At 47.0% G+C, this 15,399-nt stretch overlaps 3 protein-coding genes across 3 annotated transcripts; 2 read left to right on the forward strand and 1 right to left on the reverse strand.

The window, feature by feature from the left end:
* Positions 1-836: 836 nt before the first annotated feature.
* Positions 837-1,571, forward strand: MGYG_08978 (hypothetical protein; the record flags this gene model as incomplete). The annotated part of the gene is made up of 1 exon (XM_003174879.1): positions 837-1,571. The coding sequence occupies one exon, from the start codon at positions 837-839 to the stop codon at positions 1,569-1,571; it is 735 nt and encodes a 244-aa protein (XP_003174927.1).
* A 64-nt stretch (positions 1,572-1,635) lies between these two features.
* MGYG_08979 (hypothetical protein) lies at positions 1,636-4,852 on the forward strand (the record flags this gene model as incomplete). Its single annotated transcript, XM_003174880.1, has 3 exons — positions 1,636-2,212; positions 2,296-4,172; positions 4,217-4,852. 3 exons carry the CDS (start codon positions 1,636-1,638, stop codon positions 4,850-4,852), a joined length of 3,090 nt encoding a protein of 1,029 aa, XP_003174928.1.
* Positions 4,853-6,413: 1,561 nt separating this feature from the next.
* Positions 6,414-13,757, reverse strand: MGYG_02457 (NFX1-type zinc finger-containing protein 1; the record flags this gene model as incomplete). The annotated part of the gene is made up of 7 exons (XM_003174881.1): positions 6,414-7,702; positions 7,764-8,531; positions 8,592-9,494; positions 9,552-10,315; positions 10,381-10,717; positions 10,778-12,214; positions 12,281-13,757. The coding sequence occupies 7 exons, from the start codon at positions 13,755-13,757 to the stop codon at positions 6,414-6,416; spliced, it is 6,975 nt and encodes a 2,324-aa protein (XP_003174929.1).
* Positions 13,758-15,399: the final 1,642 nt, after the last annotated feature.

Below are 15,399 nucleotides of genomic sequence, written 5' to 3' on the forward strand. Positions count from 1 at the left end.
CAAGTCTTCTGTCCGACCAACCTTCAACATATATAATTATACTTTTGGTGCGGGCCGGGGAGCGGGGGAAAAGGGGCGCCGCGGGAAGGCGGGCCGTCCACTAAGGTTGGACCCGCCCAGTAGAACATTGATATTCCGATGGTCGAATATATTATATCCTGGAGTATAGATGAGATATTGGATAAGTGAATAACTATATGAATGAATTAGCAAGAGGAAGATATTTGTATTTAATAAATGTTTTTCAAATAGAGGTGGCTAAGCAACTTTTTAGCCTGTGTAGACATGACTTTCCAAACGGGGGCATTGGAAGAATTAACTTCTTTGGTGGCTGGAGATGCATATGCATGTCAAAACGCCAAACAAAACAAAAGATGTACCCGATGGAGTTAGGCCTTGCAGGGCAGGGGTATGTGAGTAACCTGGCTTTCTCGCAGTTCTTGCGGAAACATCGAGCATAGACGCCCACCCACGGAATCCCACAGCACCCGACGTATAAGTAGTTAGTGCAGCGGCTAGCGATGTTAAATGTTATTGAGTAACCGCTCCGTAGTTAGATACTATGTATGATTATATACTCGAATGGTAACTAACTATGTGGTGTATCATCGCTGCCACCACATTCATCATTACAACTATACCCCTTGTTGGATTAATTAGTTACTTTTCTCACCTATACCTACCTAGTTAATGATATAGGCAATATTCTAGAGAAAGTTAATCCCGTTCCAAAAATACCCAGATGGTCGAGGCAATTTCGACGACATACCTAATACTAAATCTCGACATCGACGCTTCTAGGGTCTCTTATTTCTTGACCTACGCCCTGGTCAAGAATGGCGTCCTGTAATGATTACACAGTCGGGTGGGTTTGCACACTGCCTATAGAGGTCGCCGCAGCAAAAGCAACCCTTGATCGCGTCTATAACAACTCTCCCTTGAACAGGAATCTAGACGATAACAACAGCTATGTTCTGGGAAGTCTCCAAGGCCACAATGCTGTTATAGCGTATCCAGATACCAGGGCGTGTGGTAAAACATCAGTGGCCGACGTGACCAAACAGTTACATGCAAGCTACACATCTATCCAACTTAACCTTATGGTTGGCATTGCCAGAGGAGTGCCAGATACAAAGGAGGATATCCGTCTTGGTGATGTTGTTGTCAGCAAGTCAACAGCTGGGGCCCCAGGTGTCGCCCAGTATGACGTGGACGGGGGGAAGCGAACGGAAGACTGGTATATTGGCAGCAGAGGTTTAGATCTACCGACACCACTGCTCCTTACAGCTATGGGCAAGGCCGAAACAGCCGCCATTTTTGATGAAAGCAAGATGTCCCAGTACATCTCTGAGATCGTGCAGAAAGACCCCGTCACCTTTGCCCGTCCTGGCCCAGAGCAAGATACACGCCTGGAGCCGAATTACGATCATACAACCGTCGAATCTGAAGGAAGCGGATACAGTCACTGCGATCCAGACAGGGTCCGGTCCCAGCAGCATCGGGAGGCACAGGGCCCCGTAGTTCATTATGGCCTGATTGCTTCCAGCCCACCACTATCTGACGCGCCATAGAGTTACCCGGAACAAGTTCGCACATGAGCATGACATTCTCTGTTTTGAGACAGAGGCAAACAGCATGACGGATGTCTATGCCGCCAGCGCCCAGTACCTGGTCATCCGGGGGATTTGCGACTATACAGGTTCGCACAGGCCCAATCTTTGGCATGCCCACGCCGCAGCTGCCGCCGCAGCATACGCAAAAGAAGTCCTCTCCTTCATACCGACGGTGTCTAAGACAATAATACCTCTGGCAGTAAACTCGTATGCTGAGGCCGCGCCTGTTCTTGACGCTTTGCTTCTAACAAGACCGAAGGTTGATCGGAAGTCCCTCATTGCATTGAAAGGGCGCAGAGTTGATGGCACTTGTGAATGGCTCATACAGCACCCCAATTATCGAGAGTGGCTGGCGGATGCAAGTAGCCCACTCCTCTGGATCTCAGGGGGTCCTGGAAAGGGGAAGACCATGCTGGCAATCTATATCACGGAGGTGCCAGAGCCAGTGGTAGACGCTGTGGATAACGTCCTTCTGTATTACTTCTGTAGTAACCGGGACAAGAATAGGAACACTGCTTTGACCATCATGAGAGGCATCCTGCACCAATGGATCGACCTCCATCCTCACCTGGCCAAGGAAATCAAGAGCTCCTTCGAAGGTGCGGAGACAACCAAAAATATACCATTTCCAGTTTTGTCTCGTTGTGGAGGGTTTTCCTGACTCTACTTCAGCAGAGCACAGCTTCCCAGGTAGTCTGTGTTCTAGACGGCCTGGACGAATGCGAAAAGGAATCGCTCAGGCAGCTTCTTGACGCCGTTGTAAATCACTTGTCTAAGTCTGAGGAGAACGTAACGCCGCAGCTAAAGTTCATTATCCTCTCCCGACCTCAGCCGGCCATTCTAGAGAGCAAACTCGGTGAATTTCAGCAGATCCAACTAAATATCTCTGACACGGAAATCTCACATGATGTCGAGCGATACATCTTCGCTAAAGTTGCTGAATTGGCATCCGAGCAGAACCTTTCCAAAGAAATGATCGCCCAGGTCCAGCAGGCCTTGCTGGCTGGCGCTGATGGGACCTTTCTGTGGGTCGGGTTCGTTGTTAATGAACTTCAGGACAGTGGGAGTTGGGACGAAATTGATGAAGTTCTCTGCCATATTCCTAAAGGTCTCATTGGGATATACCAGCGGCTCCTCCGGCAGGTCGTCGACAAGGAAGCATTGGCTCCTCTTCTTCAATGGGTCGTTCTCGCTGCACGGCCCCTCACACTGGAGGAACTAGCAGTTGCCACAGGAATCACGGCAGCTAGTACTCAATTAGCAACAGAAATAACTGATAGACGGCTCAAGTCTGGTGGGCTGCTCGTGAAGGTCGAAGGAGTAGTTGTCAACCTGGTTCACGAATCGGCAAAGGAGTTCTTTCAGAGCGATCAAGTCAACATCAAGGGGATCAACATGTTCCATATGGGCCTAGACACCCACAGGATCCTCATGCAGACCTGTTTAGCTCACGTCGAACGTGGATACGGAAATTCCAGAAGCATTCACGATCCCTTCTTATCTTATGCTAGCCGGTATTGGCCGGTTCATTTCCATCACGCCATCCATGTGATTGATACAACATCTGAGTTCTCACGGCCATTCTTCCGAGCCGACTCTCTGATTCGGGGCGAATGGTGGAAAGTCTACTGGAAGCGGGAGAAGAATGGTGGAAGCCCGCCTTTGTTCACACTATTGCATCTCGCGGCATACTTTGGCAATGTAACCTGGGCGAAACTGTTGATCAGCAAGCATGGTCGCCTGATTTCGCGAAAGGACAACTACGGCCGGACGCCGTTGTCCTGGGCCGTCAACCAAGGCCACCGAGAAATGGTGGAGCTGCTGCTTGACCACGGTGCGCGTATCAATTTCAAAGATCGAAGCATGCTGACGGCACTACATATCGCGGTTACCGGACAGCATAGGGAGGTTGTGTCTGTACTGCTGGACCACGGCGCACATCTTGAGGCTAAGGCGGAGTATGGTGACACTGACACGCCATTGATGCGAGCCATTTTGGCGAATTCGAGAGAGATAACGCAGGAGCTACTTGAGCACGGAGCGTGTGTGGATAAAATGCCAGCTACCTTGGGAGTTACTTTGCTGAATGGACCTTCGGATCCGATAGACGAGCGGGTGAAAGAACTGCTTGGGCTCCAGGAGCGGGTCTTCTTCGCGAGATTCAAGCGTTCGTCGCGGTTTGTCGATCTGGTCATGAAGGGGCTGGGCCTTTCCCTCCGTTTCCCTCTCCTCCTCGAGCTGATGTCCCTCTATCTCAAGTACGTGGCGTTAAACCGGTGGGACAGTCTGGCTGTACTGCAGGAGCTCGTCCAGGAGAATAAAACAGATGAGCTGCGGAAATGGGCAAAGCTGTACCATGTGTTCTTCCTGGGGCTGGTAGTCGCCAGGAGCCAAAAGAAGCTGAAGGCGATGGGCGACCTGTCGACACAGATCCTGCAGAGAGTTGCACCGAGAGATCTTCAGGCACTAGTGGCCATCACTGTTTTCACGGGCATGGAAACGAAGCTGGCGGCGGTCCGACACGGATGGAGAGAAGGAGATGACACCACAGCAGCAGCGGTGCCGACTGGGCCGCCATCGCCTGCGACAGGGACGCGCTGGAGTTCTTCCACTTTGGCATCCGCGAGTTCCTGAGCGACTTCAGTGGTAGCGTTTGTGCTGGAAATCGGGAAGAGAACCTATGTCGGACGACGGTACTCGTGACGGGCCACTTCTTCATGATTTCCAAGCAGGAACCAGGGCCAATCGGATATTTCTCCCGGGTCGTCGCGGAATTCTTCGAGGGTTACATCGGTACCAGCTACGAAGTTGAGCTATTCGGCGATGCGAGCCAGGCGTGCGCCAACGAGCTATCGTTTATCAGCGAGAACCGTGACTCTACCAGGCTACGTCTTCTCCTGACTAGTATCTTCCAGTTCGCCCGGCAGGCAACGGAGAAGGGAGAGGAGCGCTTTCTCAACATCCCCCCAGCAGCATGCTTAATTCTGTGCCAGAAGGATGCCGCCGCTCACGGCTGGTTGGTCGGCGAGGCCATCCCGGAGGAAATGGCAGTGTTAATAACAAAGGAGCCTCCTGGGTCGCTACAGCAGCGGGCGTGCAGGACCTTTGTGGAGTGCCTAATCATCGGCAAGCAGTATGGCTTCGCATTGCCAAAGGGCGCGCCACGAAAGAGAGTGGACAAGCATCTGCAGTCCCTGACGGGAGTCGGACATATCATGAATCGCATCCTCAATTCATGAGCTAAGTACACTCCGCCTGAGAAGTGGCGGAGCTAGGTCAACTCGCGAGGGAAATTCGAGCCAGTGATCATGAGTAATTGTGCTTGACGTGTTATTTTTAAGGTTAAATAGTTAATGTTAATGTTAAAAGAAGCTTTCCCAAAAAACGTTGAGTCTCCACCAAAGCTAATATAGCGACCATGCTATCAACTTTCGTTTTTAAAACAAACTTAGATAAAGACACACAGAAAGGGGGTTTCGATTATATAATCCTATTACTAAGTAAAAAGAAGCTATTTTATTGGCTAATAATAAGTCCTTTACTTACTAAGCTACTCTCTCTGTTGTAAGGAACTCTTGTTGGATCGTAGCGGAGGTTGCTGAGTAAACTGGGCTTGGCGAACGTTATATCGAACTATCTCAATTTACAATGGAGATTGCGTTGTGCAGACGTATGTATTTCAATCTACAGACTTGCTAAATACATGAGATTTGGATCTTCTTATAGCTGAGATTCCCATACATTGCTGAGTCTCATCTCGGTTAGGTCTCTGCCGTGTCAATCTCGGTTAATGGTATATGAAACCGTTGACTCCAAGCTTATAACAGCGATATGGTGTTATAAGCTTGCTGATGCTGATGACTATCTTAGTCACATGCGCCTCGGCAGGTCGATTCAAACCTTCATCTTCAACATCTGTACTTTATTTATCTTACCTAAACGCCTCCCTCTTCCCTTATAAGCCTTACCCTGGGCTTCTCCCTATGCCTCTCTCTAGGCTTTCCACTCTCTCCTACTAAAATTAGAGGTAGGAGAAAAATAAAAGGAGAGTAGTAAGATCTTAAGTAGGAAATTTAGTAAGAAAGCGATCCAGAGAGAGGCCTAGGAAGAGCCTAGAGGGGGGCCTAGAGAGGGGGCCCAGGGGAAGGCTTATAGAGAGCCTTATGGAGAGAGAAAGTGAGTATTCTTAAGGGAAGAGGTACTTAGATAAGGTGTGTAAAGTATTACCCATATAAAAGGGTGCTATTTAAAACACCTTTTTATTATTAGCTGCGTGGCATTATGGCTGTTCAGGCTAAAAACGAAATTGATAGTATGGTCGCTATTGTCCGCTATTGTTAGTTAACTAACTAGTTAACTAAGCCTTTATTAGAGAGTTTACCTGGAGCCTCAGACCTTGGCATCGTAAATACTCAATCGAGTCTACTAGTAATTCGTACAAGAAGGAATGCTCAAAGTACGGTTCCTTACAAAGCTGTATAAAATGAGTTTACGAATCAGACTAAAAAGCATCAAATGAGATATAAGCGTTTATCTATACTAATTTCATGCTGAATAATCTCTTGATATATATAATAAATAGAAGACGTACCTATTTTAAGAGGCCACGCTTCGCTCGGGTATAAGTAAGTACATACTAAATCAGTCTCTAGCGGCTTGAAAACGACAGAGCAGACTGGTCTTGATATATTCCAAGGAGGGTTAAACTTTAAGTCAATAATTGATAATTATTCGAAATTCATAGACAAGGGATAGAACCGAAAGATCAATCGATGGCTATAAAATTGCTGTCGTGCCTTTCTACCTCAATTGAGAGTCCGATACCCAATGGGTGCCACCAGCACACCGATATCCGCCGCTCTGTTTGATCCATCTAAACCCGGCGACACAAACCCCCATCTCCCTCAGTTTGCGCTGAGCAAGCTCTTCCTTTTTCCTTTTTTGTTCCTCTTCCCGCATTTTTCTTTCTCGCTCTCTCCGAATGCGTTCTGCCTCAGCTTTTGCTTCAATCTCACGTATCCTTGCCTCTTCACGAAGCCGTAAGCGTTCGAGAATATCGGCATCATTTTTTGCCTTCATTTCTTGCAACGCGGCTATAGCCTTTTCAGCTTCCTTTCGAGCTTCCTCTGCAGCATGCTGGGCTTTTTCTAGGCTGCGGATCTCCTCCTCGCTCTTCTGCGTCTGAAGCTCAGCGTTCTTTTTGTCAGCCTGAAGTTGTTCCCAAATGTCATCAGTAACCCCGGCGTCACGGCCATCATTTATATTAGCATCAGGTGGTGATATATCTGGAATTTCGTCTCCCTTTGATTTCGGTATATCGGAGTTTGCTGTTGTCGAGACACCAATTCCGACGGGTGGTGGAGAATTAGAATCATCCTGCGATTCAACTGGCCCTGAATACCGCGGTCGGGATGCAGGGGTAACATTTGCTCTCTTGCATCGATCGACCAACATGTCGTGGACACAGGTCTGGGCTATTTTGGCCGGTAACTTAAGTTGGTCGACCTTGGTAGTATTATTCTGATATACAGCGCGAACCATGGTCTTCGCGAGCGACTGGATATCTCTCGCATTTCCCCAGCCGGGAAGCTTGGATATCTCTTCAATTTGTTCTTGGAAGTCAAGATAGAAGGTTTGATCATGCATCGATGGAAAAGTGACCTGGCTTTGCTTCAGGGTATCCTCGAGTAGCTGAAGGCAGTACTTTGGGCTTAATGATGGGAAAACTACCTCATCTGCAAAGCGACTGCTCAGCCCCTCATTCACACGAAGGAGATTATTCATGTCATTATCATAGCCTGCAAGGATAATCACAATTTTTCCTGCAAATTTTGGCTTGGTCATATTGTCAACCAGCTCGTCTATTGCTTCTTGGGCGAATCGACCTTCACCGAGCCGGTAAGCCTCATCTATAAAAAGGACTTTGCCTAATCCACGCTCGAGCTGCTTTATAGTCTTTGGACCCGTTTGGCCAACGTATTGACCGATTAGATCAGTGGCAGAGCATTCTACCACTTCAACCTTTGAGAGGAAGCCAAGGTCATAATAGATTTGACCAAATTTTCGCGCCGTGGTTGTTTTTCCAGTTCCTAATCCAAATTAGAACCCTACACAATAAAGGAATAACTATGAGAAAAAAGGCTTAATTACCTGGTGGTCCTTTGAAGATAAAACTCATTGGAATTTGTCCACGAGGGTCGAGACCCTGAGCTCGCATTCCTTGAGCAACTTTCAGAAACCCATCTAGCTTTTCAACGACTTTTTCACAGCCAACCATGTTTTTGAAGAGCTCTTGAAGATTAGTCTCAGCTCCAGAGGATCGATCAAAATCTGGATCAAAATCTTGCGGCTCAAATATGAAATCAGAAGATCTCTGCGCTTCCGGTAGCGTAGCTTGTCGAGCCTGATAGTTGACTTTAGCTTTAGAAATTAAAGTTTCCACATCTCCACCATTTCCAAAACTGAGCCCATTACGCAGACGAGCCAAAACATCAACCGCCGTAGACACGGCTCTCTGAGTTGCGCCCAAGTCTTGCTTTTTAAGTTTTAGCCGAAGAATCCCTTGAAGCTCGGAATCACTGAAGTCTTCAAACCGAAAAGCATCCGAAAGTTGAAACCTTCGGGTTAAGCCTGGATTAACGTTCTGGAACATGTTAAGCATCTCCGACTCGTAACCAAGGAGTAGGACACATCGATCGTCGCCTGGTACACCCTGAACTTCTGCGACAATAGTGTCGATGACAGCAGTCCTAAATATGTCGGTGTTGGCCCCTCCGTTGGAAGTGGACCCAGAGTAGAGCATATAAGCTTCATCAATAACAAGGACTTTACCGACAGTTGTGTCGAGTATAGCTTTGGTATTTGCCTCAGACTGGCCAATAACGTTACCGATGAAATCGGACGGGTTCTTGACGACGACTTAGATATCGAAAATTAGCAAAATTATGTCCCAGGCAACTTTTCATACCAGGATCTTACCTTCACCATTACTTAACATCCCAATATCGGCTAGAATTTGACCATACAATTTGGCGACAGAAGTTTTCCCAGTTCCTGGTGGGCCAAGGAAGATGCGATTGAGGGATACGTTGATTATTTCTTTTTCGTCTAACTCCCTGGTATAGTTTGTCTTGATAAGGTCAATCATTGTACTGATTGATTTCTTGACGCATCCTAGGCCGATGAGTTGCTGGAGCTCGGTCCAGGCATTGCAGGTTAGAATTGCTTTAGACGGATCAGGTCCAATGAGGTCTTCCTTGCTGATATGATAGTCATTAGGACTCATCCCTTCCTTTCTCTGCTTTGTTAAACGTTCCGCTTGTCGCTCTCGAATCTGAGCAAACATATTCTCTAATGCTCTGGCATTGCCGAAGCCATTGCGCCCCCTTCCTCTTCCTAATCGACGAACCGCAATCCGCATGTATAAACCATCAGGGCCATCTTCGATGTCCATTCCACGTTTAAAGAATTTGGACATTTGAAATTGTAACATCTTCAGAAGCTCTGCATCGGTATAGTCGTCAAAGTGGAGGGTGTAAGGTATACGACTGGAAAGCCCAGGGTTATGTTCAAAGAATTTCTCCATCTGCTTCCTGTATCCCGCAAAAACAAAAACTACTCGCCCTGTGAGGTTCTCAATTTCAGCAAGCAGATAATCCAGTACGGGTTTGCCACCGTAGTTGTGTGCCTCCGTAAGCTGGTAGGCTTCATCGATAAAGTATACACCGCCGTCTGCATTTTCTAATTGCTTCAAGTGCTCTTTGGCTTCACGAATGCCACCGTGCGCAAGATTTGAGCCAGTGGTCTCAGTGAAACCATGTCCTGGAAGGACTTTTAGTAAGCTTAGCACTTTCGCGTAGTGCCTTGCGACCGTTGTTTTACCTTTCCATAGTTAGCTAAAGTAACAACACTTCAAAGGAATCGGAATCTAAAACAGACCTGTGCCCGGGTTTCCTAAGAGTGTAAGCCCAAGGCGTTCTTTCTTAAGATCAGCGTCCTGGCGGATAGCGGTTTCGACCTTTGCTTTGATTTTCAAAACCTGACTTTTAACATGCTCCAAGCCAATCATCTCCATGATCTTATCAATAGCTGGATTGCGTGCATTTTCTTGATCCTTCTGCCGTTGCCATTCTATTTGTGAGGGAGATTTTCTATGCTCAATGGCTGGTTTTCTCTGATCAATGACCGGTAAATGCTCACTTGGCTTGTCCAGCGAGGATTTTTCTGCAGATAAAGATTTTGATGGGATTTCAAGGCTGTCTTTTTGGGAGGCTGAAATAAGGTTAGGGTTTTCCGCTTGAGGGATGGTTGTCGTAGTCGCCCGTTGCTTCGCAGCTTCAAGATCCTGCCGTTTCTGAAGTAAAATGACTTCTAGTTCACGTTCTTGGCGTATTTCTTTTGCCCTTTGATTAATCTCTTCAATAGCCTCATCTATCTTTGTAACTTCTTCTTGGTGTCTTCTCATCTTTTCTTCCCGTCTTTCTTTTTCCTCTAAGGCTTTTTGGGCTTTCTTTAGTGTCTCTTTTCTGTCACGTTCACATTTTGGGCAAGTGAGTGGTGCGCCACGGTGGCACTTCCAGGATTGGTTATGCCCCTTTACACATGATTGAGTTAAAGGAGTCTGGCAAAGCATTTTGTCATGGTTGATCAGCTGATGGCAGCTACTCGGGCATTTATGAAGGCCGCAGTTTAGCATTTCGCCGCTGGGACGTAATAGTTCGTCAGTTCACTAGGTAATTAGATTACGGTATCACACGATAGAACATACCAAGGCTCCTTACATCCCCCATCCGGGCATTCTGTTTCGAAATCTTTAGCTTTACAGAGTAAAGCCGTTCGATCTGGGTGTTTCTCACACTTCACGGGAAATCCTTCGTAGAGGTGACCATTTTCCTTTAGGTGAGCGAATAATTTTCGCCAAATATCCTTTCCTTTTCGAGCATGCATGAACGTCTCAGCGTTTCCAAGTATAATTAGACCGTCTCGTGCGCGCGAGAGCAAGACGTTCAAACGCTCAGGTGCCGCCATAAAGCCAATATCGAATGCTTTGTTGCTTCTGGTCATCGAGACCAGAACGATATCACTCTCTTCACCCTGGTAGTTGTCTATATTGGTCAGTTTGTAGAAATATAAATGGCTAAAATGAAAGGTCAACATATACTAACCGATGGTTGATATACGGAGCGATGGTTTTTTAGCTTTAGAGCTTAAATCAGTGAGTAGCCCTGCGCGCACCAAGTCAAACTTGTCAAGGTCATTGAGTATAGGATCGTTTTCCTTTGCAAGATGCTCTCTCAAGAGCTTTAGCTGTCCAAGATATGGAGTAATAACGACAAGTTTGTCGGAGCTATAACCCTGCTGAGCCAAATATCGCACACACTTCAACATCATTTGAACTTCAAATAAGTTTTGTTTAGAGGCACTCCGGCCGTCCCTCTGTTCCTTCGAACCCTGCAGTTCAACTTCTGGTTGGGAATGATTAATGAATATTACATTATCACAGAAGCCACGAATATTGTCCCGTTTATGGGTTGAGTCGGCATCGGTGAGGTCAGGATAAGTTAGGTGGCGGATCATAGAAGAGATCTCCGGCCTCATACGGTGCTGCTTTTTGAGAGTGACGTGGGGAAAGCCTTTAAGAACAAGCCGTTCGAACAAGGACCGATTGAGGTCAAAGCCATCACCCTTGTCAACACTGAGTTCGTATGAACACTTAGGACGGAGTTGTTTATGATCTCCAATTAGGATCAATTGCTCCGTACGGGGTCCTAACGAGGTTAAAATGTGAGATTCCAAGATCTCACCAGCCTCTTCGACGAGGACGACGCCTGGTGCCGCGATTTGTATTTCCGCAGAGTATTTGGCAGCTCCGTTTGTGGTACAGGCAATAATCCGTTTATTCTTTAGAACGCCTGCATCCTGCTGTTTAAAAATCTTGTCGATTTCGGCTTGATCCAAGTTGAACTGTCGTCCGGAATCCCGAATCTCCATTACAAGGTCTTCCAGGATGGCTGTCTGCCAGCGCGCTAGAGTGGATTTTCTTGACGCCAGTGGCATTTCCCAGACTGCACTGGCATCTTTCGGCTGTAAATGTTGGAGTGATCCAGCATTGCTTTCACCGCTGATCCATCGATCAAGAAGGTAGAATGGGCTCATGGCTTTTCCACTTTTGCCAACTCGAATCATGCCATCGTTATCAATTTTTGAAACCACGAAAGCGTCGTAGAATGGAAGGTCTTCATGCGAAAACTCAAGGTACTCCATGAGATGCTTTTGCTGAATGTTGGCAGCCTGGTAGCGGTTGAAAACATCCTCAAGTCTTTCCTCGGTGAAGGATAGCTTATGTTTCAATCTATCGATTTGAGCCCACTGATTTCTGCCGAGCTTCATGCCAGGCATTTCTCGGATCATCAATTGCTTCGTCCGGTCAGTTGATTTACCCCCTAAACGGACCATAGTCGACTGTGGTATTCCAATATCCATCAAGTCCTCAAGGAATTGATCTAGGGCATGATTTGTGAAACAAACCACCAGAATCTTTTGCGACGTTGAGTCGTGCAAGGTCTTGGCTATCAAAGCACCGATAAACGACTTTCCGGTTCCTGAGTTAATCTATATTAGAGGCGGAGTTGAAAAAAAAAAAAAAAGCGCTGACTATTAACACTCACCAGGTGGGCCCTGAACAAGGCTGACTCGTTGAAGTAAACTGGTACAAAGAGACGTCATTTGAGAATCATCTAGAACGACCTTTTTCTGAAGGCCTAAGAGACTTTGTACATTCTGGCCGGAAAGTTGTTCTAGGGCAGCGATCACTCTTGTTGGCCGAAAAGATGGGCATGCGATGGCTTTATTTTCCTCCCAGTGGAGTAGCTCCTCTGCCAGTGGTAGGTCAACCATCTCTTGTAAGCGGCGCAAGAATGGCTCAAATGCAAATACTGCGGCATCGAGCTGGATCAATGTAATGCTTTTAGCGGTCTTCATCTTAGACAGGGCATGCGAGAGCCTGTCATCATCAGAAAATTGTATAGTGACTGTGGCAGGGTTAGCTGCGAGCCTTTCTTCATCTCGGTGAATCGTTGGAAACGCTGCTGGCTCTCCGTCAATCATTAGACATGCCATGTTTCCGTGCCGTAAAATGTGCCGGTTATCTTTCAGAAAGGCTACCTTCTTTCCCTTGGCAATATTTTTCAACTGAGGAAGCTCCCCTTTGCATCTAAGTACGACACACCACGGCAAGCGTTTGCGTGCGGTACCCGTCTCTACTCCAGCAGGAGAAAGACTATCCACAACAATGCCTTTGTGGCGACCACGCTTTTCCCCTGTAAGCATTTTCAGCTCCTCTCTTATTTCACAGAGCATATCTTCGCGGAGGAGCCGGAACTGATTGTCTAGATACATGTCGCGACGCTGGGATGCAAAGTCTGGGTCGTCGATAAAATCAGCGGTGCGTAGGAATGGGCGGTCCTTGGACAAAAGTTCATCTGCAGTAGGCATGATTAAAATCTCCCTAAAGTTTACATGATCGTTGTCATGCCTGCCGCCGGGTGAATATCCTTCGGCTTGGTGAAGTTCTGACGCATCCAGGGGTAAAGCATGCTTGATTTTCTGTCCTAGGTTGCGAGTTTCTCCATTTGGTGATTTTAGTATCGAGTCTAGAATATTCTGTGAATTTGCCACGGCAGCGTAGGGAGATGATGCCCTTCCAGGCAAGCAAATGAGCCGTAGCAGTAGCCATGCGAAGGCGTGGCAGGCTTCTGGGTTAAGCAAGCCATCCACGAACGATTTTATGCAACTGTCCCAGAAAAATGGCGGGTCTACTATACTGAGTAGCAGCTTGTTAAGAACAGATCCGGAATCGATCTGTTCCAGGGGCGACGATTGAAGGTACTGGAGTAGTGTCAAGGCATCTCCGTTAAGAAACGAGGGAGAAGTATCAAATCGCACTGATGCTTGGAGGGCATGAAGCCCTGCCTGGCTGGAAAGGAGCTTGTGAGCACAGGCTGCCGGGTCTGCCTGAGCACACAAGGCTTCAATAAACAGTTTGCCATCACGCGCAATTGAGAGCGTTCTCTTGCCATTGGTAACGCTGTTAAAAAACGCAGAGAGCCTCAAGGTTCGAGCATTATCTGTATTTGCAGCAGCCATGCTCGTCAGCTGTTGTAGGGTTAAGCTTAGAACTCAGGAGTAGAATGTAATATTTAAGCCAAAGGTCAGGAACACATATGTTGTAGCTAGAAATATAGATTTGACTCCAGATTGTGCGAAAAACAGAGTATTTATGGCGGGGTTCTGCTGAGAACTTGCTGACAAGCTACTTTTCTTATGCAGCTGTGCCGCTGAGATGGTTGATGCGGAGTTGCTGCGCCTTTTAAGCGGACGCGCCCATGTCCCACTTTTAGTTACTGCGGCGTTTGTCTCTACAGTTTAGTTACATGGGTATTTTCGGTTGTCAATATCAGATATCTGTTAACCGATAGCTAACTAATGGGCTAGTAAACTATAACTGTATACTCTGGCGGCTGAGCTACCCAAAGGCATCGTCACGGCTAGCTATTTAGTTACTCGAACTGACACGAGGCACTCAGCCTTCCACAGCTCCCTGCGGTGACCTCTACTAGTTTCATCATGACCTGTGCTGTGCCGCAAAAAGCTGGTCAGTAGAGCAGGCTGTCGTGTCCGCATTCCCTTGAGAGCCTGCGCGTCCCGTCCAACAGCTTGGCCTGGGCCGGGCCGAAACTTAACTCTGTTACTGATTAAGCAATTTCGTTGCTGGGTGTATTAGAGGGCTCTTGAGCTGTGAAATGAGCCGTGCCGAGATAACGTGTATAGAGTATATCCTGTTGCAGCTGGCATTTGACCTGGCATGTGGGTGGGCTGAGCGTTCTAGGGCATGGAGTGGTGCAATAACAAACAGCTCTAGAGAGTGGCGCGTTCCATGAGCAAACTTTTACACTCAGGTAGTGGGGCTGTTGAATGGAGCGATAATAATAAGAACATCAATAACTATGAATCCCAGATGGATAGAGTGGATTCAAGTAGCGAAGGCGATAGCGAACTACTCCAATACAATCTAGCGTTGTGGATAGGTCTCGAAACCAATTTGGCATCGACGCTGGTAATGAAGGTATCAGCCACGTTGATTCCCTAGTATAGCCACACTTAAAGCTATCCTTCTGTATCCTTTGTACCTGTGCTTACAAATTCTGCACAAGGATTCAAAGTTAATATAACAATGGCTTTGTACTATTAGAGCAGTCTATGACAAGGCAACCTTTCAGTGCGGGTTCTCTCCTTAAAAGACTTACTGTGACCCAGTCTGGATAAAGCAGGGCCATCTATGGGTATGGAGTACGTATAGAGCAGCGATTATATTAGATAGAATTTCTGTAGCCATCTCCAGGGCAGCGATTCAAGGGGAATCTTGATTTCTACGTTCTGTTAAGCCTTGGATTTCTCTTTCAACACGAGCCGTGCAAGGTTTTGGCGATCGAAGCACTGATAACTAAATGGCGTTCCACTACTTCTAGTCCCTAAATTATAGCTACTATTACTGGAAGTTGTTATAGAAGAATTTTTGCTAGATAAGGTTATGACGATCTATAGTTAGATCGAGGATAGGGTTTCTTAATTCCGGAGAACAATGTAGCTAAATTTGTGGGTCTCTTGCGTCTATTCTAGCGCCAATTTAGCGTTGGCGATCAATTCGCAAGCTCGAGCCCTAGTCCAATACGTCACCCGATACGGAGTAATTACTGGATGTTCGGGCGAGAATTTATGAGCAAAATTT

The sequence above is a fragment of the Nannizzia gypsea genome, genomic scaffold (assembly GCF_000150975.2).
Source record: "Nannizzia gypsea CBS 118893 supercont1.2 genomic scaffold, whole genome shotgun sequence".
Classification (NCBI taxonomy): Eukaryota; Fungi; Ascomycota; class Eurotiomycetes; order Onygenales; family Arthrodermataceae; genus Nannizzia; species Nannizzia gypsea.